Genomic DNA, 23,867 nt, shown 5'->3' with positions numbered 1-23,867 from the left:
CTTGCTTTTCATGTGCCCATGTTTCTTTTGTGTGTTGCTTACATCTTATCCTTCACTGCTTCTATTCATGGCAACCAATTTTTGTTTGGGGGTGATGATGATACTGGAAAGAAGGGCTTTGCAAATAGGCTTCAATCATCTAGCTCCAATACAGCATACTGCATGTAGGTGAACCTCTGAAAACTTCAGTAGGGTCATGCTGGAGGTGCATCCCTGGAGCCAACAGGTGGAACTGGATGTCATGCCTAAAGAGAGGTGGTGTCTGACCACATGTTTCTGACTAAAGTTTTGCCTCTGGAGATTGAGACAATAAAGCTGTTTTATCTCAAATAGTTTTAATTACAAATTTCTCTAGCAGTTGCCTACCTTGCAAGGCCAAGGAGTTCAGTCTCTTAGACTAAATATTCCTGGCTTTAAGAGTTTCTTGGATCTAGCTTCTAAACTGCACGTAGATTTTCTAGTGCAATTAGTAGGGAGACAGTGGAACTTGCATCCGGAGCCAAGAATTCACAGACTGGTGTCATGAAGCAAGAAGGGAAGAAGAGAAGATTATGCTTTAGTTGGAGTCAGCAGTTTTTCAAACAACCAGTCGCTGTTTCTCGAGGTCTGCAATTTCTTGGTTATGGAAAATGCTGCATCAATGGAGGAATGAATGAATGACAAGCTGAGTTCTGTCAATTTATTGTCAGCACTGGGTGAAGTAGTGACATTTCACAGAATCAGAGAATCACAGAATATGCTGAGTTGGAAGGGACCCACAAGGATTATCGAGTCCAACCCTTAGCCCTGCACAGCACCATCCCAAAGAGTCACATTATGTACATGAAAAAGGAAGATAATTTTGAAAATATTCTTCTTAGAAAGGAATGTCACCCATTCAATCAGAGCACATGTTGGCAATATTTCTGGTCTTATCTCTCCTGCAAAATTGCTTGGACAAGGTAGCATCATGTCATGACTACTCCAGTAGGAAACTGCTGAGAAATCAGGAATAGAGAAAGTTAGGTTCCTTTCCTAAAAGTCTCATCAAGTTGCATTTTTTCTGTGACTTTTTCCTTTTCCTAGGCCTGTGGTTAGAGTTCTTGGGGAAGAAGCTGCAGACAGACCTTTGATTTGGCAGATGAGATTCATAAATGCTCAAGTTAAGTGGGAGGAAATACTAAGTGGAGTTCTGAAAATTTTTGTTTGCTTGCCAAGTTCCTAGAGAGAGAATCTACAAGAATGTTTACATTCTAATGAGTCAGTGAACCAGTTTAAATGTTTAGGGTTAAATGGTCTTAGACTGCTTATGGAGCTTGGCTGTTAGAATTAGTATTTTTATGTTCCTTAGCTCAGTCTTATCTGTACTGCAGAAGCATGTGTGATTTACCCGAAGATCTATTATGGTTGGACTGAAACGAGGGTCAGAACTTTCAGATTCCAAGACCTAAACTCAGACTGCCAGAGTATGCTGTCCAGATTCTTAATTGTTCTTGGATTCCAGATAAGAGAATTGTGAAATTTTAACACAAATATTTTTGTATCAAAATGCTGTGCACTTCCTCAAGAAGTGGATGTTTACAATAATGATGTTTTTTCCTTTAGATTTGCACTTTAGAATTTTTGTGGGAATGCAGCTAGTGAAAATTATATAGAGTTTTCATACATGGGAAATATTTTTTGCTTACCCTTTTGCTTTCTAAACTAAGCATTGCATTTTTTTTTTAGATGTAGTGGCTAGCTATTTTAAAGTAAGGCTTTTTAGCAATTCTGTGAATATTGTAAGATTTAGTAGATGAATGAACCCAATAACTTGTCTGAAATAGCTAGGATATGTTTTTCTTCTGTACCTGATTTACTCAAATATACAGGGGTTTTCCCTTCATTTTGGTGAAAATACTGTTTTTTCTGTGCTTCACTCTGCATATACAATGGTTTTTTTTCTGGAGGGAGAATTCTTACAAGTAGGCAAATATGAATCATCACTAGTATTTTAAAGGTATACAGATAAGAATAATACTTAAACAGGCTTAATATTATTTTTTTTTGTCTGTCTTTATTTTTGGGATCCCAGGGTGAGTATGTACTCTTAAATCAATTACAGGTTTTTAGAAAGAACACCTTTGCTTATGCAGACATGTGGCAATCAGTACATACTTGTATTAGAATACATGAATTCGAATAAAAGAATAAGCTGGTGTAATTTGAGTCACCCTATGTACTCCTATGGTGTTGCTCAGAAATAAGATGTCTGTATTTGCAGAGCAAGCTGAAAATGGAGTTGCAGGGTAATTTTCTCTTAGTTATAGAGAAGATAAAACATAACTTCTGAGTTGCGAGGACATATAACTGATCTTTGTTCTTGAGAAGTCAGGGCAAAACTGTCAGCATGTTTGTGGGGACTGAAAAGTAGTGAACTGGAGCACCTTTTATTAAGTAACTGAGGTGATTAGTCCCTAATGTACTAACAAATAAACTGCTTTTAAAGTCAAACCATGCTTTTGTCTGAACAGATGCAATTGAAGGGAAATATTAGAAATTAAAAAATCATAGATATCAGTTATGTATCAAATGGCCCGAGGAAGAAAATGTGGAATTCTACATTTATTTAAATTAGAAAATTAATTGTCGATAATTATTTCCTTGGGGGCTGAGCGTAGGCTAAGGATGGCCAAGAAGTGGGTACCTTATCAGAATTGCTAGGCAGTACTGGAAATTGATACTGCAAAATGTTGGATAGCCTTGATAATCAGTTTCGCAGTAGGACTACTCACATACTTGAAATTAAATGTTTCAGAACTTCAGTTCAGTGGTGCAGTCCTGCTCAGGCTGTGGTCATGCCAAAGGCCTTGATTGGATGAGTTGTTTCTAGTTTAAGTAGAGAAGATGTACACAAATTCTTGTGCAAGTAAGTTGTTGAAGAAAATAAGAAAATAACAAATTGCTTAACTGCAAGAGCTCAACAGGTTACTCTGTTTCCATGAAGTTGCAAAGCATGATAAATGGCTGGCTGTGTTTATTTAGGGGTCGGCCCAGTTGCACATGTGTAACTGCCTGGTGCCATTTAATTCTTAGCTGCTGTTCCAGCTTGGCACAGATACCCTATAGGTCATGTATCATATCTGCCAGCACTGTTTGGTGTTGGGATCCCCAAGGTTATCTCAAATAGCAATAGGTGCTAACCTGTAGGCAACTGTATCAGCCCTTTAGTTTCTCTAGTTGAAAGGGAATATAACTTAGCTTCAAGTTATTTCAGTTTGGTTGCGTGTTTGAGCCTTAAGCTCAAAGTCAACATGGACAAGAGAGTAGCTGGACTTTCAAACGAGCTGAATTTGTCATTTCATGTCCAAACTAAGTGTATGAAATACACTATGTATGTGTAGATTTGTGAGTTTTGTTAAAGAGTAAGCTTAACATATTCAGTACAGCTGAGCTGCAGCAATTATTTGGGGTTTTATTCGTTTTAAGTAAATAATTTTTTTTGTTTATTCAGTAAATTAAATTATATTTGTTAAATCATTAACATTTATAATACTTTAATCATATGAATTTCGTGTATTTTATGCCCTTGGCTTAGGTCTTATGGCATGAAGTCTTACATAAGAAACACGTTGAGCAGTAGGTTAGGTCATTTTGTGCAGCTGCATTTGATACTCCTTTTAGCATGGTATTCCTCTGAAAAGTAACTCAGTAAGTTGGTAGCTGGTTCATTGGATGTTATTTTGCCTGTAGTCAGAATTTTACAGACATGCAATTTTAAGTCATTATTTTCTGCAATATTTTATGAAGTATAATGAATATGTTAAGAACTCTCAGTAAACCTGAACAGATCCAAATATTTTTCTAACATTGGTTTTCAGAATGTAACTGGAATAAAAGCATTTGAAGGCTTAGGCTAGAAATGAAATACTCTGGCCAGTGTGCTTTTTCTTTACATAAAAAAATGTCTTGAAGAATTATGTCAGCAAGGTTCTCAGTACTGCAATAAAAATACATTGGAGTATTGTGTTCATAAAACATCTTTCTTTCCAGTCACAGAATGATTGGTTCTACTACTTGTTTTAGAAAACCTGTTTTGTCCAAGAATTAATATTTTATGTAAGAATACAGAACTGCAGAGTCTGTCTAACTGGTAATTGTACAGTTGAATATAAAAGCAGAACTGAGTGAGCTTTGTATTACTTGTTTTCTCATCCCACAGAATCAAATAGCTCTGGCTTAATATTGAGCCAGTGTGTATTGTTTCATAATGTAGTTTTGCAGCAATACGATATGGTGATTTTAACCACAGTTTTCTCTCTGCAGGGGGACACAAGCACAAATCCATATGGAGGATGAACCTCCTCCTCAAGGAGTCAGTGCCAAGGTCAGAGTGTGAATTTGTATTGAGAGTTCTGTACTGCTCTGCTCAAAAAAGGAAGAAGCTTGGTTCCATTTAGCAGTAGCTTAGTAAATGCTAGTAGCTTTCAAGATAGACACAAAACAAAAGCTATAGGTAGAAGAAAGGATACTGGCAAAAGAAATCTTACTTAAGTGATCCACAAAATATTAGAAGAACCATATATTCATATGATTCAGGTCTGTGTCCTAAGATTCAGATCTAACTCTGCCTTTCATGACTTCATGCAATATAATGAGGGAACTGATCACTTATGGGATATAAATATTGGCAGGCTGATAGTTCAAGCTGTTTTCATTTTCTCGAAACAAAATATAATGGAGAAGTGTGTGAGGGGAGAAAGTATTGAAAGGTGAAAGAGTAACTCTTACTGAGTTGAATGTAACTAATAATTCCAGAGACATGATGTAGATTATGCATATTTTTTGTCTGATAAAGTTTTTGTTATTTCTTCTGTTAAAAATATATCAGTATCATAAGTATGTCCTTGACTGCTTATTATAAGATTAGTTAGGGATTTTTCTTTCAGTGTATTATTTTAGTGTTAAGAAATGCTACAGTTTGGGGGTTTTTTTAACCTACTAATTATAAGGGTAGGACTTGAGTGCTTTCTAGAAGGAAGTTACAGAAAAAACTTTTCTATTTAAAATGAATGGGTTCTGACCCACTGATCATTTGGAATTTAGAGCCCACATTGTAAAGAAATCAATATATTATTCCAGTAGAGGAATCTGTACAAATGAATGACACCCTGACTGTCCTTTTAAACCTCAGGCTTCATCAGTCTTGAGCAAAAGTGGGATGCAGTTTTGGTGATGCAATTGGAAGAGTAGTCTGATGCTTTCAGTATCCATTATCATATTTTAAGAGGGCTGTAGAATTAATGCTAACCTCTTGATATAAAACAAATTATTCTGCAAACTGCAGATGAATGAAGACTGATTCCATATGGATTCTGGTCCTTCGTCTCTGATAAGCCTGCTATGCCTGCTATGCGTCATGGAGGACAGCATTTGCTCGGACTAGCTTGGACCTACTTGCTCGCTGACTTAGTTAATAACATAATGTCTGTTGTCCCGCTGACTGCTGCCAAATGGATTGTGTCAGCAGAATCTTACTTCCCTTTCACTTGCAAATTTGGCTGAAATTGGTCAGTTATTTGCTGTGAGGAGATGGAGAAAGAACTGGTATGATCAAAACCACAACTTTTTTTTTTTTGTGAAGATGACCAGTCTTCCTTTCCTCTTCTCAGAAGTATATAATAAAGAAATGTGTCATTAGGTGATATTTGTTTCTTTAAAATTAAAAATTTCTTTTTAATTCAGGATTAATTTAGGGTTTATATTTTGAGTTTCAAATGTTATCTCTATTTCTGTGTACATTTTTTCATGGTAAGTGATATCCTTATGACTGATATAACGTGCTTCAGACTCCAAATTAGAATTTATTCACATCTTTGTTTCCGTCAGAGGTAGAAAAAAATATGTAGTGTAATAGGTCATTTTATAAGTCTGCTTGAAATAAACTAATGATGCAGTCCTCACTGTTATGTGGTAAAATACATCATACCTGTGATAGGTAAAATCTGTTCTTGCTTATCTTCTGATTTGGCAAGTAAAGTTAATTTTCCCTCACATGGAGAGCCTGTTTCAATTTTGGTGAAGAAAATTTGATGTACACACCATGCAGAATTTGTTCTTGAATTTTGATACTGCAGCATTTTTCTGCTTTATGCTGTACCAAAGCAGTAGAAATGTTGCATGAGATTCAGACATTAGCTTGACTAGTTTTAATGTTGGGAGAGATCTGTTACTCCTTTCCTTTAACTGTAGACTTATAATCTGTCCTTGGATAAGCTGGGAACTGTTCAATTGTCTTTTTTATTTTATTAAAAGTCTACTTACTTAAAATGTAAATATTCTTAGGAAGTTCCCAAAGACTCAATACTTGTTGAAACATAGAAGTAAATTTCAGAGGTAAAGGCGAAAACTTGAGAAACTTTTTCCTTTCTCAAGTTTCCATTTTCATTGCATGAAAACAAATGTGCATATAAGACAAGTATATTCTTGGGCAGACTTTTTTTCTGGTTTCTTCTTTTAACAGTAATTTTAACCCCAGAGGAAAATACACAAATTTCAAGTTCTGAATATATACTTTATAGTTTATATTAGAATCCTTTACATTGAGTTCTATAAGCTAGCAGTCATGTTGTATGAATATAATGAAACTATGACCTCTCCATTTAACTTCTTATACGGTACTTTTCTCTATGAATATAGATCCCTTCTTTCTACATTATGATATATTTTGTTTATTTTAATGTCTTCCTTTCAAGTATTGTTCTAGAATTAAAATACTGATTTGTGGTTGAAAAAGGAGGTAGTGGTGTTTCTCTAATTTTTTACTGTGCAAAAGCATATATTTCTCTCTGTCTAGGTATTTGATAGCATTTTTTGTAATACCAGGTCTTGGAGGCAACATTATTGTCAGCCCTGAAGATGCTGGATGTTGGGAAATGGCCAATTTTTTCTCTCTGTTCCCAAGAGGAGCTCAAGTTAATTCGTCAAGCCTGTGTATTTGGCAGTGCTGGTAATGAAGTGTTGTATGCAACTGAAAATGATGAGGTAATTGTCCAAGAGTGTGTATGAACATGACATGTTTAATCACTTATGTGTCAAGTTATTCTGCAAGCCAGTAGTATGATAGTATACCTAGAGAAAGTTGCATGCAAAATTGTCTGATTGTTTTGTTTGCTACTAAAACATTTTGAGTTTAAATTAATGGCTTCCTATCACAATCAGAGGATAAGGAGAAGATGGAGTTTGACATTTCTTGCAAGTGCATAGTGACAGAATGAGACATAAATTGGCAGATGGGAAATTCTGATTCAGTACTAGAAAATAAAAATTACCATAAGAGGGGTTAAATCCTGGAGGAGTTGTGGGATTTTTTCCTTGGAGATGCTCAGGAATTGACTGGACACGGCCTTGAGTCAACTGATCTGTTTAGATCTTTGTTGAGCATGGTGGGTGGACTAAATGACCTTTGGAGGAGGCTCCATTCCAACCTAAATTATAAGTCTGTGATTCTTTTATAACAGGTTTTTGTGCTTGGCATGAACTGCAGTGGGTGTTTGGGAACAGGAGACATGCAGAGTACTATTGAACCAAAGAGGTTAGATTCCCTATGTGGCAAAAAGATAGCCTGTCTGAGTTATGGAAGTGGCCCTCATGTTGTTCTTGCTACAGAAGGTAAAGTATTATCTGAATATTGCTTTTTCTGATAGTCCACTTTTATTCATTCAGCAGGTGTGAAAGGTCTGTACTGGTAACATAGAGAGAGAACTGTGAAAGGTATTCTGAGCTGTTAAGTCCAACATATTTTCATTGGTGAATATGACATGTCAGCTAGCTTTGTTCATAGCTTGTTATTTTCAAAAGTTTTTCAAGCTCTACTTTGATCTTGTAACTACTTGAGGATGGGGTTTCTTTCACTTTTCAGTTAAGTTTGGAACTTCTGATTGCTTTTGAAGTGCATTAGTGGCAATATTATGCCCATATGTTCTTGTGCCAACACTGTTCTTTAGCTAAAATTCATCTTTTCTCTCCAGTACCTGCTTTTGGATGTGCTTTTAAGACCTGTTATATTGCCTCCCAGCATTTTGTTTCCTGCATTGACACTCTATTATCCACATCATGATAGTGGCCCCTCTGTTCATAATTAAGTACATTATTGTCAAAGACAAATCATTAATATTGTGTTCCCAGTGAGGTTCTGCTAGAGCCTGCCTGATGATATTCACATTTGTCTCTCTTTCTACATTATTGGGAGGAAATGTTTTTGAGTAGTCTAGATGAGATGACTAAAAGTAGGTGAGGGGAATGATGCTGTTAAAGTATTCTTTATATTCAATTATGTTCCACCATTTTCTCTGGTCCTCATGGCAGATCATTCTGCATCCTTTTTTATATATGTGTCTGTATTATTCTGAGCTCTATTGCTAGCAGTTCTCCTGATACACTCATACTTCTTGCCCAGATGATGAAGTATTGCAAAAGAGCAGGTTCAGAACTGATCCCTGATAATTTTTACCCATAACTCCATTCACGTGAATAACTTCCATTCAGCGTAGCCTTTTTAAACCTACCTTTCAGAGAGCCATTATGTGTTTCACAATTATTGTGTTAATTATTTTAATTTCCAGTATGTTTCTGTGTGGCCGTTTCACTGAAATTTGTATTTACATGTTGGTCTAACAAAGAAAATGTTGTTGACTTTTGACAGGATAAAGTGATTAGATTTAACCAGTTATTATTGAGAAATATTGGTTTAGTGTAGCATATTTTGCCTTTATAGTTCTGAGGGAAATCTTCTTTGGTATAAGGAGTTGGGTGATCTCCTTAGAAATCTGATGGAGTTGTATATCAAACCCAGCTCTCCTGCAATAATGGCATAATTTGGGTTTAGAAAATGATGATGATAATAGACAAGATGATGTGGGACAGCTATTCATCAAGTCCTGCACTACCGTAACTAGAGGACACTTGATTTAAAACAGATAAAGGAAAGTGAATATGAAAAGGTGTTAAATTCATAGATAAGAGAATTCAAACATTAAAGAGAATTGGAAATACCTTGTAATATCTGTACTCTAGTGATTGTCAATGCTTGGGAACTGCAAAAAGTGACCAGGCTTGTGCTTCCCTTAAACAGGAGCTTTTTTTGCTATTGCCAGTTGGAGACAGAATTTTGCACTGGGTCAGCCATTGGTCTAACACAATCAGACACATCTTGCAGTCTTAATTTTACTAGCGTGTTTTTCAAAATACAGGATATGAATAGTATGTTTAAATAATAAGTAAATAATATATAAATAGTAATAGGTTTTTCTTACAAGTATCCTCATGCATATTGTAAGCTTGCTATTTGAATTTTCCAAAGTGGGAAACAGTGCCAGGGCACAGACAAGAAACTTTGATTGTCAGTAACAAAGAAATTGAAATGGGAACTTTTATTTTCTGTATTGCACCATCCCTTTTCTTGTAGCAATGTTTTCCTTGAGTATGATTATGGTGATACTATCCTTTTGCATTTGTGTTTAACATTATGTGAAGGTAGCATTGGTATGTCCATGGGCTGAAGAGCCCCAAAGGCCATATATATATTTATACACTTTATTATGTGTATTGTTATTGAATTTGACTTTTCAGTTTGTAGTTTTACATTGTGTACTTACTGGAAAAATAGAGATTTTTAAACCAGGTCTTTACATTTTTGTTGTAGAAGGAGAAGTGTATACGTGGGGTCACAATGCTTATAGTCAGTTGGGCAATGGTACGACAAATCATGGTTTCGTTCCCTGTCAAGTCTCTACTAACTTGGTGAACAAGAAAGTTATTGAAGTTGCCTGTGGCTCTCATCATTCTATGGTGTTAACATCTGATGGAGAGGTGAGAATAGCGAGAGTAAATACCTATTTTCTCATAATGAAACTCACATATGTGAGAAACAGGAAAACATTCTGCACCTGGAGCATTAAAGCTTGCTTTTTGCTGTCTTCACTGTGCTGATGCAACACAAATGTTTGATAAAAATTGAAACCTGTTAGGTTGTAGCGGCTTTGAAGTGCATGGGGAATATTGGTTTTTGTGCCACATCTGCTTGTAATACCAAATTATGATTTCTTTGTAGAAGGAAGCCAATTCCTTCCTCTGTTGCATTCTACTGTAAATGTTTAATGGCATTAAGGCTGACTTTAATGTAAATTACATTCATATAAGGAATTCTACCTGCCAAAGTAAAAAGTTTCCTGTCATGTACTCTGAGGTGCTGTTTGTGCCAGTTAGCCATTCTACTTTGGGTTCTGGAAAACTGGAAATGGATTATTCCAGCATTAATGCAGCTGTCATGTTGCCTCTTAACTTTGAGTGGAGGGACATAAAAGAATGGGATATATAAATATTTAGATTGGCCTATTTTTGTTAGAAACTATTGAATTGTAAACCTATGTATCTACCTAGTAATTTCCTAGTACTAGAATACATCCACTTGACCTTAAAATATCATTTTTTATGCGTATCACTTTTATCTCTCTTGAATATGTACTTTGAACTGTACGTTATATAGCTGTCTTTTATGACAATTATCTTGCAACAGGTATACACATGGGGTTATAATAACTCAGGCCAGGTTGGATCTGGTTCAACAGCTAATCAACCAATTCCTCGAAGAGTTACCAGCTGCCTACAAAATAAAATAGTTGTTAATATAGCTTGTGGACAGATGTGTTCCATGGCTGTGGTGGAAAATGGAGAGGTAAGAAATTTGAAGTGAATTTTTGGGCTGAATTTTATTTTATGTAATAATTTGGCATGTAGATAATTTTGAACTTGGTAGTAATGAGCTACTTCTTGGAAAAGTATACCTTTCCAGACTCCCTCAAGTCTACCTGCTTATACTGCTCCTAAAAATCTTTGTCATGAATTGTCCTGCACATTCCAACATACTTAAACACACCTTCCTACCCGTGATGATTGTGGTTTCTTCTTTAGAGAGGAGCTAGAGTGAAACAGGTAAAATTGTTCACTAACATTTGGTTTAAGGCTTTTCAGTTTCTATAATTTCTCATAAAATTTAGCAGCTGTTACTTTGTATCAACTATTGAAGTTTGCTTTGAGCTGTAGGAGTTCAAGTATCAGATTTCAAGTTTAATTGAAAATACAGTTCTAAAGTAAAAAATAGCATTGTGAAGGTCAGATTTTTACACATTCTGGGATTAAATCATATTGAATATATATATATATGTATACTTAGCATTTCATGCCAGCTGCATTTTCTCATATGTAAAAGTAACTAAGTTTGTATGACTGATTTACTGATTTTTAGAGCTGATATTATATTCTAGTAAAAATTAAGGTGCTGATTAATACATTATCCCACTGTTGTCTTTAGCATTTGTAGACAAATTATTATCTATACTAGAATCTTAAGTATTGAGTGTGATAATAATCAATGAATGGTATTTTAATTTTCAGTGCTCAGATACACATACCTTATTTCAAGAGAAAACAAAGAAAATAAAAGTATATTGCATATATTTGTTGTACTGCTGTACCCCTTGTGTCTTTGTCATACTTTTTTATTCTCCTTGCAAAGATACAAAGAGGTTGTAGAGTTATTGTTTTTTCAGTTCGTGTGAGCTGAAGATTTTGGACAGTCTACATCCTCTCTAGCTCCATTGCTCCAAGCATTTCAGTTTAAAACTAAGTAGCTATTGACTGTTTGCAGTAGAACATATGTCACTGAAATTATCAGAGCTCAGTATTTTCCCTTTTTTTTATGTTCGGGGTAAAGCTGCCTACTCAAACTGTTGTGCAAGCTTCCAGTTTATACTTGTTTTCATGTGTTTTCTTTTCTGTTAGAGGATTTTGGAATGAGAAATTAGGTCTGTGAAAAAGGGAAGTATTATGCTGAATTTGCTCTGTGCTGGGAGTGAGGCATATGAATCACTTATTTTCTGTTCTTCTTATTAAAATATTGTAGTCTTACATAATCTAACTCTTAAAGAGCAAAGTGAATGTGGAATTTTAGAATTCTACATGAGTTGATACTTTAAAGAGAAATGGCATCCAAAATTTGCAGTGCAGAAAAACATGTATGTGTGTATATATGTACGCTTATATAGGTATGTATATGTGTGCGTGTCTGTGTATCTACATGTAAAGTACAGATTCTGAAATGTGGGGAGAGAAATATTGAAGAAAATTATTATTATTCAGACTCTGAAATAGTTATATTGCTTTCAAAAGAAGGAGACAGTAGCAAACAGTTAAAAATCCCTGTCTCTCTTGTAAGGTCTATGTCTGGGGTTACAATGGGAATGGCCAGCTTGGACTGGGCAGCAGTGGCAACCAGCCAACACCGTGCCGAATCGCAGCTTTGCAAGGCATTCGTGTGCAGCGGGTATGTGTGTGATGCTCCATGGCAAACCCTTTATGAACCACTGAAAGTATCCTAAGGCATATGCTACATTTGAAGTACATAGTCCTCTCTCTCTCTGTTTGAAGTGCCATTTATTAGAATAAAAAAACATGTATCCTAAGAGTCTTTCTAGGATATCCCATTCTTCTTTAACTCCTGCCTTCATTTCTGGAAAATTGCTGCAGTTTAGCATTTTGTTTGTCTTGCAGACTGAATTTCAGTTTTAGAAATGCAGTCCAGCCACAGTGACTAATTAGTGTTTGGAGTGAACAAATTGTCTCCAACTGCTTTTGGTCAACAGTTGGTATGATTTCATGGTTAGTCTTGGTCTTTGGAGGTTATTACACTTTACCAAATAACTGGGCTGCCATCAGTGTAACTAGCAAACCGATAACTTCTTTTGACTGATAAGAAATATTTAAAGTATCTACAGAATTGGTACTGAAAGTTTTTAATTGATTTAAGCAAAATAGAGGATACTGTTTGTTAGAAAGCAGTGGTTTTGAAGATAGTGAAAATTTACAAGAGTGTTTTGAACTTTGGATCATATTTATTGCTTTTGCTCAGGGAAATTAGGGATTTTTTAGATCTTTTGAAGGAAACTAATTTAATTACGTAGTTTTCCATTCAGTGCCTAGGATGTAGACAGGAGCTTTTCTGGTAACAATTGCTGATGGCGAGTAATGTAATAAAGTGAGTATCATGTTCCCCTGTATTTATTCTCCTATTTAGAGAGTGAGTGCTCCAGTAAGTTTGGCTTAGGTCCTATTTCCATCCACTTCATTTGCTTGATATTGATTAGTACCATGTTGAAGACTTCCAATCAGTAAATAAATCAAGGATTTACTTCATTTAAAGCACATCACATGCTTCATGTGTGTCAGTGGACTAAATGTACTTACAGTATATACGCTTTGCAGATTATGTAAAGATACGTGAGCTAGTTTTGAACAATGTAAATTGGTTCTTGATAGCCATCTAGCTTTACTAAGTTACATTAACTCAATCAGAGTAAGACTGATGCTGCTAATGTTGCCACTGTGTATCTGTCTGTATGTGGGGCATGTGCTGCATATGTAGATTGTGAAGTGGATATTTGAGCAGCCTTATGTGAGGAACCTGAGAGGGCAGCTCAGCAGGACGGCGTGAGTTTCTACAAGAGGTTATGAGCTCACACAGTTGTGTGCTGCCATCAAGATGGAGAGTTTTGTGTCTTCCCTCTCTTTTCTGGCTAATTGCTCTGGTTGCTTACCTTGTATGGGCACCAGTGGTCCTCAGACCACTACCTACTGTGAGAGGTTTTTTTCCAGTAATGTAAGTTCATAGGATCAAAGAATGGTTTGGACCATGAGGGACCTTAAAAGTCACCTAGTTCCAACCCCCCTGCTATGGACAGGTACATCTTCCACTGGACAGGTTGCTCAGTGCCCCATCCAACCTGGCCTTGAACACTTCTAGGGTTGGGGTATTATCTCAGCAGAGGGTCCAGTGAGCATTAGAGCGGGCACAGGGAGGGGGTAGTTTTGTGTGGCTGGAAGTCAGGGACAAGAGGACCAGACAGGGAGACCCCAGCTGTTTTTACAGTGGTAAGCTATTCACACTGGAGCAGTTGCCCATAAAGCAAGGTCAGTGCAAGACAGACAGTCTTTATTTTTGTGCATATTTTTTGTATTTGTCATATAGCTTTCCTTATTTCTCAATTTCCAGCTTTTTTTTTTATTTTGCTCTGCTCTTGAGATTATCTGTCAGGGTGTCTCATTTGTGTGTTTTTTCCTCAAAGTCACCTCATTTACTTTCCTTTCCTTTTAAATAAACTTGTCTCTATTTGTAATTTTTACACTGGTATAGTATCAATAGCATTAACCTATAGCGTAACATGTATAAACAGCAAGTTTATCTGTATTAACTTGCTGTTACATAAAAATGAGATAATCTTTTTTCTCTTTATTTTTCCTTGTAGGTTGCCTGTGGCCATGCACATACATTAGTGCTAACAGATGAAGGTCAGATATATGCCTGGGGATCCAATTCATATGGCCAGTTAGGTACTGGGAATAAAAGTAACCAGTCTTACCCTACAACAGTTGTTGTGGATAAGGACAGGTAATACTTACAGCCCTGCAATCAGACATTAGTTGACATACTCTCAGAAGAGCTACAGAAAATTATGGTATTTTTAATCTATTTTTGGAAGAAGTAGCCTGTAATTTTTTTGCAATGGTTCATCTGCTCAATGTCAACAGAATTTTCACTGAAAGTTCTTGAATCTGGCCCATAACCATCCTTGTGAAAGAGAAACTGGATATTCTGAGTCTGAATATGCTATTTTCTGCTTCGGCTCACACTGTACTTAATAGGCCCTAATTGCAGTTTCCCTTCAGTGGTGTAGTTTCATGGTTTGAAGTCAATGATGAAAGTTTTATTGTCTCTGAATGTAAATTCTGTTTTAATATGCTACTTTTGACAAGTGCGCAGAAAAAAGGAAGAGTGGACATCTGCAATTGTTATGTGTTGTTACTGCTATTAAATCTGGCTCATAATCCAGGAGAGAGAGAAAGGGAGGAGTTCTTTCTTGGTATTGTTGTATAAAAATTAAGCTTAGATTTTTGCAAGCTAAATATTTTCTTTTAAGTCCTTGACGGGTAGCAGGGCAGTTATTTCTATTGCTGTTGTAAAGCCATGTATGTATATGGCCAGAAATCTTAGTCTGTTCTAGACTGAGGTCTTGATTTTGGCCTCCTGTTGTGAATAATAAGACAAGTGAGATGTCCCTCCTAACCTTGTGTCTGTGTACATTATTGTAAGAAGTGGCATCTCCACTCTGGTGATGAGACATGGCCTGATCTTTAACATTGCTATTTCTTTGTGTGTGTTTGTGTTTTTGCTTAAAATATAGCTGATTTTTTTTTCCAGACACTTTGACAGCAATTAAAATGTTACAATAATTTAGTACAAGTTTTAGTGCTGTATGCCGCCTTTCCCTTTTGTTGGCCAGAATATGCATTCTTAGTGTCAGTGAGAATATTGCCTCACTAAAGCCTGCAAGATTTGTGCATGCAGCTTTAAACAAGTTGTTTCCCAGCCATTTTCCCCAGGCAGCTGGCAAAACAAGTAAACAAGCAATAGTTCAGACTGCAGAACAGTGGATTGTGTAATGTTGTCCACAGTGGGAGTTTTGAAGTCCTAAATCAACCTTAGGATTAGAGAGATAGCCCAGCTAAAAGACACTCAGAAACAGCTGTAAGTGCTGTTTGGTTCTAATTTTTAATTATCAAAATGAAAATCCATTAAACATAAGTAATAATAATTATATGAGTAACGACACTTCAGTATTAAAATTAGAAGAAGTATATTTAAATTGTTAGTTTATAACTGTTACCAATAAGCAAGCAGAAAAAAAGGTTTTCATTAACTTTCAATTATAAGCCAAAATGTAAATTATTTTGGGGGGGTTTGTTTTTTTTTTTTTTTGAAATGCCTCCTCATTTCCTTCTTAATCTTCTCCAAGTATTTGTTCTCTACAGCTTAATGCAGGCACTCACCTCACTGCCCAGCACCACTGAGGACATTCAGAGACCTGAAACTCATCATAGCTTTGCTTGAGGGAGCCAAGGGGGTCAGCAGAGCATGTGCTGCAGCAGATACACAGCTCTGCTGCAACAGTGTCTGCTCGCTCCCAAGTTGCTTTTCCACAGAGACGCTTTCTGAGTGCACGCTATTTGAAGAAACATTGATAGCCCTTTTAATTTTACTGTGTCTGATCAGAAAATGTTCTTGCTTACATGCATGCTTAAAAATACGTTTTGCACCAGACAAAGAGAGGAGAAAGTAATGTATTTACTACATTTTGTTCTTATGAGAGTGACTTGCTCTAATTTCTTTGTTTGCTTGTAAATTCAGAGTTATAGAGATTGCAGCCTGCCACTCTGCTAACACGTCAGCTGCCAAGACCCAGAGTGGCCAGGTGTACATGTGGGGCCAGTGCCGAGGGCAGTCCGTGACCTTCCCCCACCTCACTCACTTTGCCTGCACTGACGATGTGTTTGCTTGCTTTGCTACCCCTGCCGTTATGTGGCGTCTGCTGTCAGTAGGTGAGCTTAAATATTTTTTGTTCTGACATCTTCTAAATAAAGTCATTAGTTCATAAAAGAGTTGCATGTAATTGAAGCCTCAACTTAGTTTCTTGCAAAAATTTGTACTGGAAAGCATAATCATAATCACATATTACATATGTGTAAATGGAACTGTAAAAAATTGCTTAAGCCTGATGGCAGCGCTAAATAATTGTCTGTTTTATTGATGTGGTTCATTTCCATGGGGAAATGCCTTAGGTTTGAGCAGGGGGTGGGTGTGTAACCTCTGTGTGTTACTGTCCAGTGGTGTGGGTGGAGAAGCCGAGTTTGAATTTGGAGATTTGAGGAAGCCATGCAGAGCTCTGAGGAATGCTGAAGCTTTCTTCGATGCCCATAAGGAGACTACTAAGAACTGAGGGACCCAAATTCCCATTTTCAGAATTAGCCACAGGCACTTAGAGTCTCATCACAAGTAATCATGACCTGGGCTTCTGAAGAGACCAGTTGCTGGATCTCAGATATTTGATTAACATTAAGGTCTGTCTTGCTGGCCTTGATGAGAAAGAGTTAGGTATATACCACTGTCTAACAGAAAGCTCATTCTTCAGCTACAGTTCAATCCTGTAATGGTTGCTAATAAAGTTTTGCTGACCTAATCAAAGATTAGGTTGTCTGTGGGTGTCATCTGGGAGCTTAAGCTAAAAGTTAGAATGCAGCAATTTTTTAATTTGTAATTTGAACTGTACTGAGTCCATCATGCTTCATCCCACTTCTGTAATACCTTCATTATTGCTCTTGCGTTGCTGTATGGCACCTTGGGAGTAATTTTTTACTGTAGCAGCTGCCCATTTTTTGGGGAGTTTTTTTGACCTTGACATCTTGGTCACTTTGGAAATAACACTAAGACACTGTAGCAACATTCTGCCAAAGCATAAGGTGAAACCTTGCAGGAGGAAAAGGTTACTTTACTTTTAAACAAAACTAGTTTCAGATGCACTTTCAAATTTGTGGCACACATTCTTATATGTGCCAAATGGTCTGTCCAGCATCCTGGCACTAAAATGTGTATTCAGGTGATCTGAGGGTTCCTTGTGATGACACAGGATAAAGGATGCTGGCTATCAGGCCCTTATCATGTCTCCTGGATTCCTTTTAGTTAGGTGACTCTTTGCTGGTTTTGGATGTGCCTTTTTGCATGCTCTGGGAGCTGAGAGTGACTAACCTCTTCATCCAGTCCCCCCCTTGGCAAGTTGTCAGGACTGACTCACTGTTGTTTGTCATCTGATCCATGCGTGGTGAGAATCCTCAGGCAGCTGCATCCTAGGATCTTAAATTTGCTGAACTAGGTGCCGTGGACATCTGCCATGCTTACAGCCTGTCAGTGTCTGTTTTATTCTGGTGCTTCCACACCCAGGCATTCCCATCCACTCCCTGTTTGTGGCAGTTCTGACATTTCTAATGCAGTTCTTAGCACTGACTGTTAAGGCGTTTTCTTGGCTTTGTGCCTTGTCAGTGTGAACGGCCTCTTCGTTTCCTTCCTCTGGCTCCCCCTTAGCTGCTGTAACAAATAAAAGCATCTGTTTTCCCTCTAAGAATTTCAAAGCTGAAAATCTTACTCAGTTTTCCTCTGCTGGCTGTAGAAGTCATCTGGAGATGTGTGTCGGTGGACATCCGGATTGCCACTTAACTTTGAAGGAGAGCTTCAGCTTTGCATTAGTACTTAAAATGATTATTTGTTTGGATAGCAGAAGTCTGAATAAATAAACCACATGTTGTACAAAATAAGAACTAACAAAGCATTTTACAGTATCATTGTTTCAGAAGGATATTTTATTTTATCACTACACTGGATTTCTCTCCCCCACCTGCTCCAATCATTTTACCTGTAAGCCACCACAGTTTGATAATATTGCCCTAATTGGGTATAGCTGAACATAAGTGACATCCTCTAAATTAAATGAAAAATGATGGTGCTAAACAAAGCGTAACAGTATCAAAGTGTGTGTGTGTGTATGTGCTAAGTTTTTTCTAGAGCTTGTGGAGGAGGTCTTTCCACCAGCAGAATACTATTTTGATTTCTAGTTTGGTAGGTTAGAGGACCTAGCGTTTATGTAATTTTCTGTAGAGAACAACTAATTACTGACTCACAAGATCTGTATAAACCCGTAATATGTATTTATATGGTAAGAAGACAAAATGTTTTCAGGATTAAGAATGAGGTTTGGGAGGTGGGTTGTTGATTTTTTTTTTTTAGTAGTATTAAAGAGGATAGTTCTCTGATACTGCCAAATATGATGGAGATTTGGATCAGTTCAGGAGGTAAAAGTTTGTATGCAGACAGTGGATGACTTTTCAAAGCTGTCACATGCTGAGTGGGATATACATACAAATATACATAAGACACACAGGAATATGCGGACATTCACACAGAATGCTTCTAACACTTAAATCTAGGGAAAACTACTCTTTTTGAATAGGCTTGGCTGGTCTAAATACCAAATTCATGTTGGTATTTACTTTTAGGGATATTGTACTGGGCAGTTTCACTGCAATCCATATGTTGTTTATGCAATAGATTTATTTTTGCTGTAAGATAATGTCTCCTTGTGGGAGCATTTTAGAAAATTTTATTGTGATTATTTTATTGACCTTGGGTATTTTATAATAAGTAACAATTTTAATTTGGAATAATTTACTCAGTAATGGCTGATAACATTTTTCTATCAAATGCAGCAGTAAACTTCTGGGACTGTTTTTTTTCTGGCATTATATAGATAAATTAGAGGAATGGAACTTACAGGTTTTTTAATAGAGATGTTTACTTGGATTAGGAAACTAGTAAGAACTGAAGAAAGCTGCCCTTTCTTTGCTTTTCTGGAACTCATAGAGAACACATCATCTGCTGGGGTTTTTCACTAGCCTTAAGGAGATGTCATATTTATTAAAAGTGTTAATTGCTGACAGATACCCATGATGTTGTTATGGGAGATACGTGTAGTGCTTACTACTTACTATTAAGTCCTCTTTTTATTCTAGAGCCTGATGACCACCTAACAGTAGCCCAGTCACTAAAAAAGGAATTTGACAACCCTGAAACTGCAGACCTGAAGTTTCTAGTGGATGGAAAATACATTCATGTTCATAAAGTTCTTCTCAAAATTAGGTAAGGCACAAACTGTATAAACTATATAAACTAAACTGTGTAGCATAGTCCACTGTGCTAATTACTGCAAAAAATTCTTGACTTATTTTTACAAACTCCCTTTTCTCTGAGCCATAGGATTCACCTGCTATCCTTCACTGTTAGTCTTTTTTTCTCATTTCATCGCTCCTTATGATTATCAAACATGCTGCTTTACTACTAGCCTTTTCATCACTTCCCTCCTCTGTGCTACCTAAATGGCCTTGAACTTGATTTCCAATAACCTTTTTCTACTGAGGAAAAGGCTCACTTCCTTCTGCTGTCTTCTCAGGAGTTTGAATCAGTTTTTCCTCCTTTATATGCTTGGCTTCCTCCAGTGAAATGATTTGAGGGTTTTGTGTTTATTCTTGCCTTTCTTTCCTTCCACAGGACCCTTCAGTTGTTTCAACAATTTCTGTAGGTGCTATTCAGATTATCTTTTTTCCCCCCTTTTTTATCAAATTTCTTATTCTGCTTTTTTCAAACAGTCTGACTTTTAAAATGGCTTCTCTTTTGGTTTTTCAGCTTTACAGTGAGACTTAACATACACAGATCTACAGAGTAATCACATTGTTATAAACATGCAGAGTTTAGTTTGCTACTGCTGAAACAGTTTCTGCTGGGATATTCTAGAGACACTGCTTTAGATCTCTTCTGCCTTGCTAATTGCTTCTGCTTCATCCTCCTCATTGTTACAATATTTTTTCTCTTTGCTATCTTCTTTCTCAAAGTGCTTGGCTATCTCATCCTGCTTATCACCAGTTTTACCTTCCTACTTTTGCTCCTGAGTCCTGTTAGTGATTTCTTGTATATTACTGCATAAAATTAAAATTCCCTGTCAATTCTTGCCTGTTCTTTTTTTGGTCTTTTCTGCTCTCCTCTTACTACTCCAATTACCTGTATTACTATTTTCTTCCCTTTACTCGATTCATTGCTTGTACGTTACACTCGTGCCTATAGTCCACCCTCTTTGTTTGGAATGCCATGTGTCCTCCATCAGATACCTTGGCAAATCTCATGTATCCCCAAAATGTTCCTGAGGTTCTTTTTTGTGATAATCTGACTATATGTAACTTTCCCTTATTTCCTTTTTCTTGCTCTACTTTTCCTAGACTATATGGCATTCTGTGAAGGAAATGTGTCTAATTCTAAAATGAATTTAAATATATGGGATTATCAAAATAATATGGAGGAATAATAAAGCATCAGGCACAGTCTGTAAAATTAATATTTTCTTTAAGTCTCAGATGCAACTGGATCAGAGGATAATGTATTTAAAATGGTATTTTGCAACATTTGGCCTGTTCAGAGCATTGTCATGAATGCAGTGCTGGTAAAGTTCCTCTTCATTATCCAGTCATTTCTGTACTACTTTAGAGGAATTATTTCCATCTTGTTCTATTCCTATTCTTGAATTAGATCCAAATGTTGGTAGTTCTTTGCTTGCAGTGGAGGAGAAATGTCAGGGAATGTCCCACTCAGTGAGAGGCAGCCCAAGCCACAGAAACAGATAGATTATGAGCATGTGGGTGGGATTCACCAGCTCTGCATTTAGCCAGCCAAAATTAGGTGTCTGGTCTGTCTCCACTGAGAGCTAGTGAGAGGGAGACAGACACTCCAAAGGATGAGTCACTCCAAGATACTTCGCAGACTAGAGGATGTGTACTAACCAATTTTTATTTATTTACTTATTAATCTTTAAGGGAGCAATGTGCACCACCTTCTCTCTGACTTCCATGTGGTGCCATTGGAGCAACAGACTATTCCCAAGGCCTGTTCCACGCTGGATGGATAGCATGGTCACCACTACTTAACATGAGGCCCTGGGAAGCAAAACAGTGGGGTTTGGTCTGCCTCTCCCAATGCCAGAATGTGGTAAAAGACGTGCCAGAAGCTAGATAATGACTTCTTATTTCTTTATGATTTTGACTTGAGGTTCCTTTTATTTTATTAGAAGTCCCAAAATACTAAGAAAATAATTTTTTTCAATAACCAGTAAAATCAAATGTGAAGAAGTTAAGTGATAAGTTAAATAATTATTTTTCGTTTGTATTTAAGTGATACTGTCTTTGTTGTAGTTTTGCCCCAGGGACACTAAAAGAAAACCATCCTACCTTTTATAGAAAAGTTTTAGTAAAAGAAGAGAAAATTCAGATGTGGGAGAGTTATAAATTAGTGTAGTATAAAAAAGTCTGATTAAATTGTGGTTGTTATAGGAAAGGTTATCAGAGGTGGTGATGTTCATTTACCTCAAAAAAAATTTTGAAAACAATGCACGTATTAGGATGTTTTTTAAGGAACAGTAAGTTACGGTGCATTGTAAATTACTGTGAACTGTAAGTTGCAGATTACAGCTGTCAAAGGTAGTGCTTTGTCCTTGTTTGTATCTGTCACAAAGTATTCAGACTTAGAAGAAAAAGGTGATGAAAGATCTGAGTGAGAGTGTCTTCAAATAATTTAATCCTTGAACATAATGTTTAATGCTAAATTGTGTATGGACTCTGGAATAAATGATATCTAAAATTGTTAATAATTTTCCTCTTCATTAGCTCATGTTGGAGAAATCAGGGTCAAATCTCAGAATTGTGTAAATTAATCTGTTATCTGTTATGAGCCAGGGAATAAAATTCATAGTTAATGTATAACGTATTTAAGAAAATGGCATTAAAAACACATGGGTCATCCTTGTAGATATTATAAGTAGAAATGGAGCCTACCATGAGATATTAATAACAGAATTAAAAATCTGAATTATATATATGAGGCTTATTAGCCTTATAAGGCTTAAAGAAATTAACATGTTCAAACCAAGAAATCATGTAGCTAGAGTTTATGCTTGTGTATTTTGTCTGTTATGACTTATTTTTTTACCAACTTCTTGCCTTTTTTTTGCCAACTTCTTTACCAACTTCTTTACCAACATCTTTCAAGCTTAACTCTTTACAGTATGCAATCTCTGTTTGTGTTTTGTAGGTGTGAACATTTTCGCTCCACATTGAATAGTGATGATGAAATTATAGAAATGAGTGAATTTTCTTATCCTGTTTACCGAGCCTTCCTGGAATACCTGTATACAGACAACATTAGGCTCCCTCCTGAAGATGCAATAGGTATTTGGCATAAATGGAAATAACTCTAGGTTACTGTTGCTGAAAAGTTCAAGCTCTGTATTGTAATAGGGTGAGGAAAGCAGGGCTTTTTAATTTTAGTTTTATTAGCACTTAAATCTCGACTTTGGCATGTGTCAGGAAGAAGGGATGCAATAGCAGAAAACATGCCCAAGGAGAATGAGTAGTGGGGATGCAATAAGATCAAAGATGCAAAATGTTCACTAAGGACTCATTGTTTCTCCTATTAAGAACTATTTTTTTCCCTTAAAAAGGCACAAATTCCATCCTAAAACTCTTCTGTTTGAGTATCTGTGGTGATTTGATCATGAATGAAAAGGGAGCTGTCCCCCAGATGAATTTAAGAGGATGTCAGTCAGTAATTGATGCCTAGAATGAGATGCAATACAGTGAACAAGAAAACAGAACACTTGTGTAGTAATAAAATGGTTCCTTTTTTGATATGTCTATAGGGAACCTTAAAAAATGCACACATCATCTAGGGGAAAAATATAACAAGTCTTTGATTATTTCAGTCTAAAATAATATGGTAATTGATTAACTTAATGAATTTTCACAGGGCTACTAGATTTGGCAACACTGTATAGAGAAAACAGATTGAAAAAGCTTTGCCAGCAAACGATCAAACAAGGCATTTGTGAAGAGAATGCCATTGCTCTTCTTTCTGCTGCTGTCAAATATGAAGCTCAGGTAAGAATTTCTCTTCAGGCAAGCAGTTGTTTTCTGAGAAATGAAGCTGCTTAATATAAACATAGCTGCATTTAATTGATGAGTCATGCTTACTGTAATTTCCCTTTCTGCCTTCCCAGATGTTTGTTTTCTCCGTTTTTAACTATAAAAAAACAAAAAAAACCTCCCAAGAAAACCAAAAAACAGCAACAAAAAACCCCAACCAACCAACCAAGTACTAGTGTTTTCTTTCTGGCCTCCTGGCTTGCACCTGTGAGTCAGGGTTCTTAATCTGCTTCCTGGCATGTCAGGACATGGCATGCAAATTTCTTACTGCCTTTGGATTTTGCATGCCTTTCACTCCTCAAGTTCTACAGCTGACCATTTTGTCTGCCAGTGTCTGGTACAGTCATTCTGGTGCTGCCTTTTACAGGCAGTGAGAGAATTTACCTGTAAAG

At 36.6% G+C, this 23,867-nt stretch overlaps 1 protein-coding gene across 3 annotated transcripts in view; it reads left to right on the top strand.

Annotated features, from left to right (window-relative positions):
- The window catches only part of RCBTB2 (RCC1 and BTB domain containing protein 2), a 34,237-nt gene that overhangs the window by 4,890 nt on the left and 5,480 nt on the right, over positions 1-23,867 (top strand). The window contains exons 2-12 of one of the 3 annotated variants that reach the window (XM_027674373.1): positions 4,285-4,345; positions 6,844-7,002; positions 7,479-7,629; positions 9,662-9,828; positions 10,535-10,693; positions 12,233-12,340; positions 14,319-14,461; positions 16,259-16,449; positions 19,468-19,594; positions 22,586-22,722; positions 23,300-23,430. In XM_027674373.1, the coding sequence (XP_027530174.1) occupies positions 4,307-4,345; positions 6,844-7,002; positions 7,479-7,629; positions 9,662-9,828; positions 10,535-10,693; positions 12,233-12,340; positions 14,319-14,461; positions 16,259-16,449; positions 19,468-19,594; positions 22,586-22,722; positions 23,300-23,430 (1,512 nt within the window). In that variant the 5' untranslated portion in view covers positions 4,285-4,306. Of the gene's footprint in view, positions 1-4,284; positions 4,346-6,843; positions 7,003-7,478; positions 7,630-9,661; positions 9,829-10,534; positions 10,694-12,232; positions 12,341-14,318; positions 14,462-16,258; positions 16,450-19,467; positions 19,595-21,315; positions 21,423-22,585; positions 22,723-23,299; positions 23,431-23,867 lie in introns of those variants that run through there. The other 2 variants (XM_027674374.1, XM_027674375.1) reach the window with 2 other exon arrangements.

The sequence above is a fragment of the Neopelma chrysocephalum genome, unplaced genomic scaffold, assembly GCF_003984885.1.
Source record: "Neopelma chrysocephalum unplaced genomic scaffold, ASM398488v2 Primary Assembly neopelma1_25, whole genome shotgun sequence".
NCBI classification, from domain to species: Eukaryota; Metazoa; Chordata; class Aves; order Passeriformes; family Pipridae; genus Neopelma; species Neopelma chrysocephalum.
This window is presented reverse-complemented; position numbering and strand designations above follow the sequence as displayed.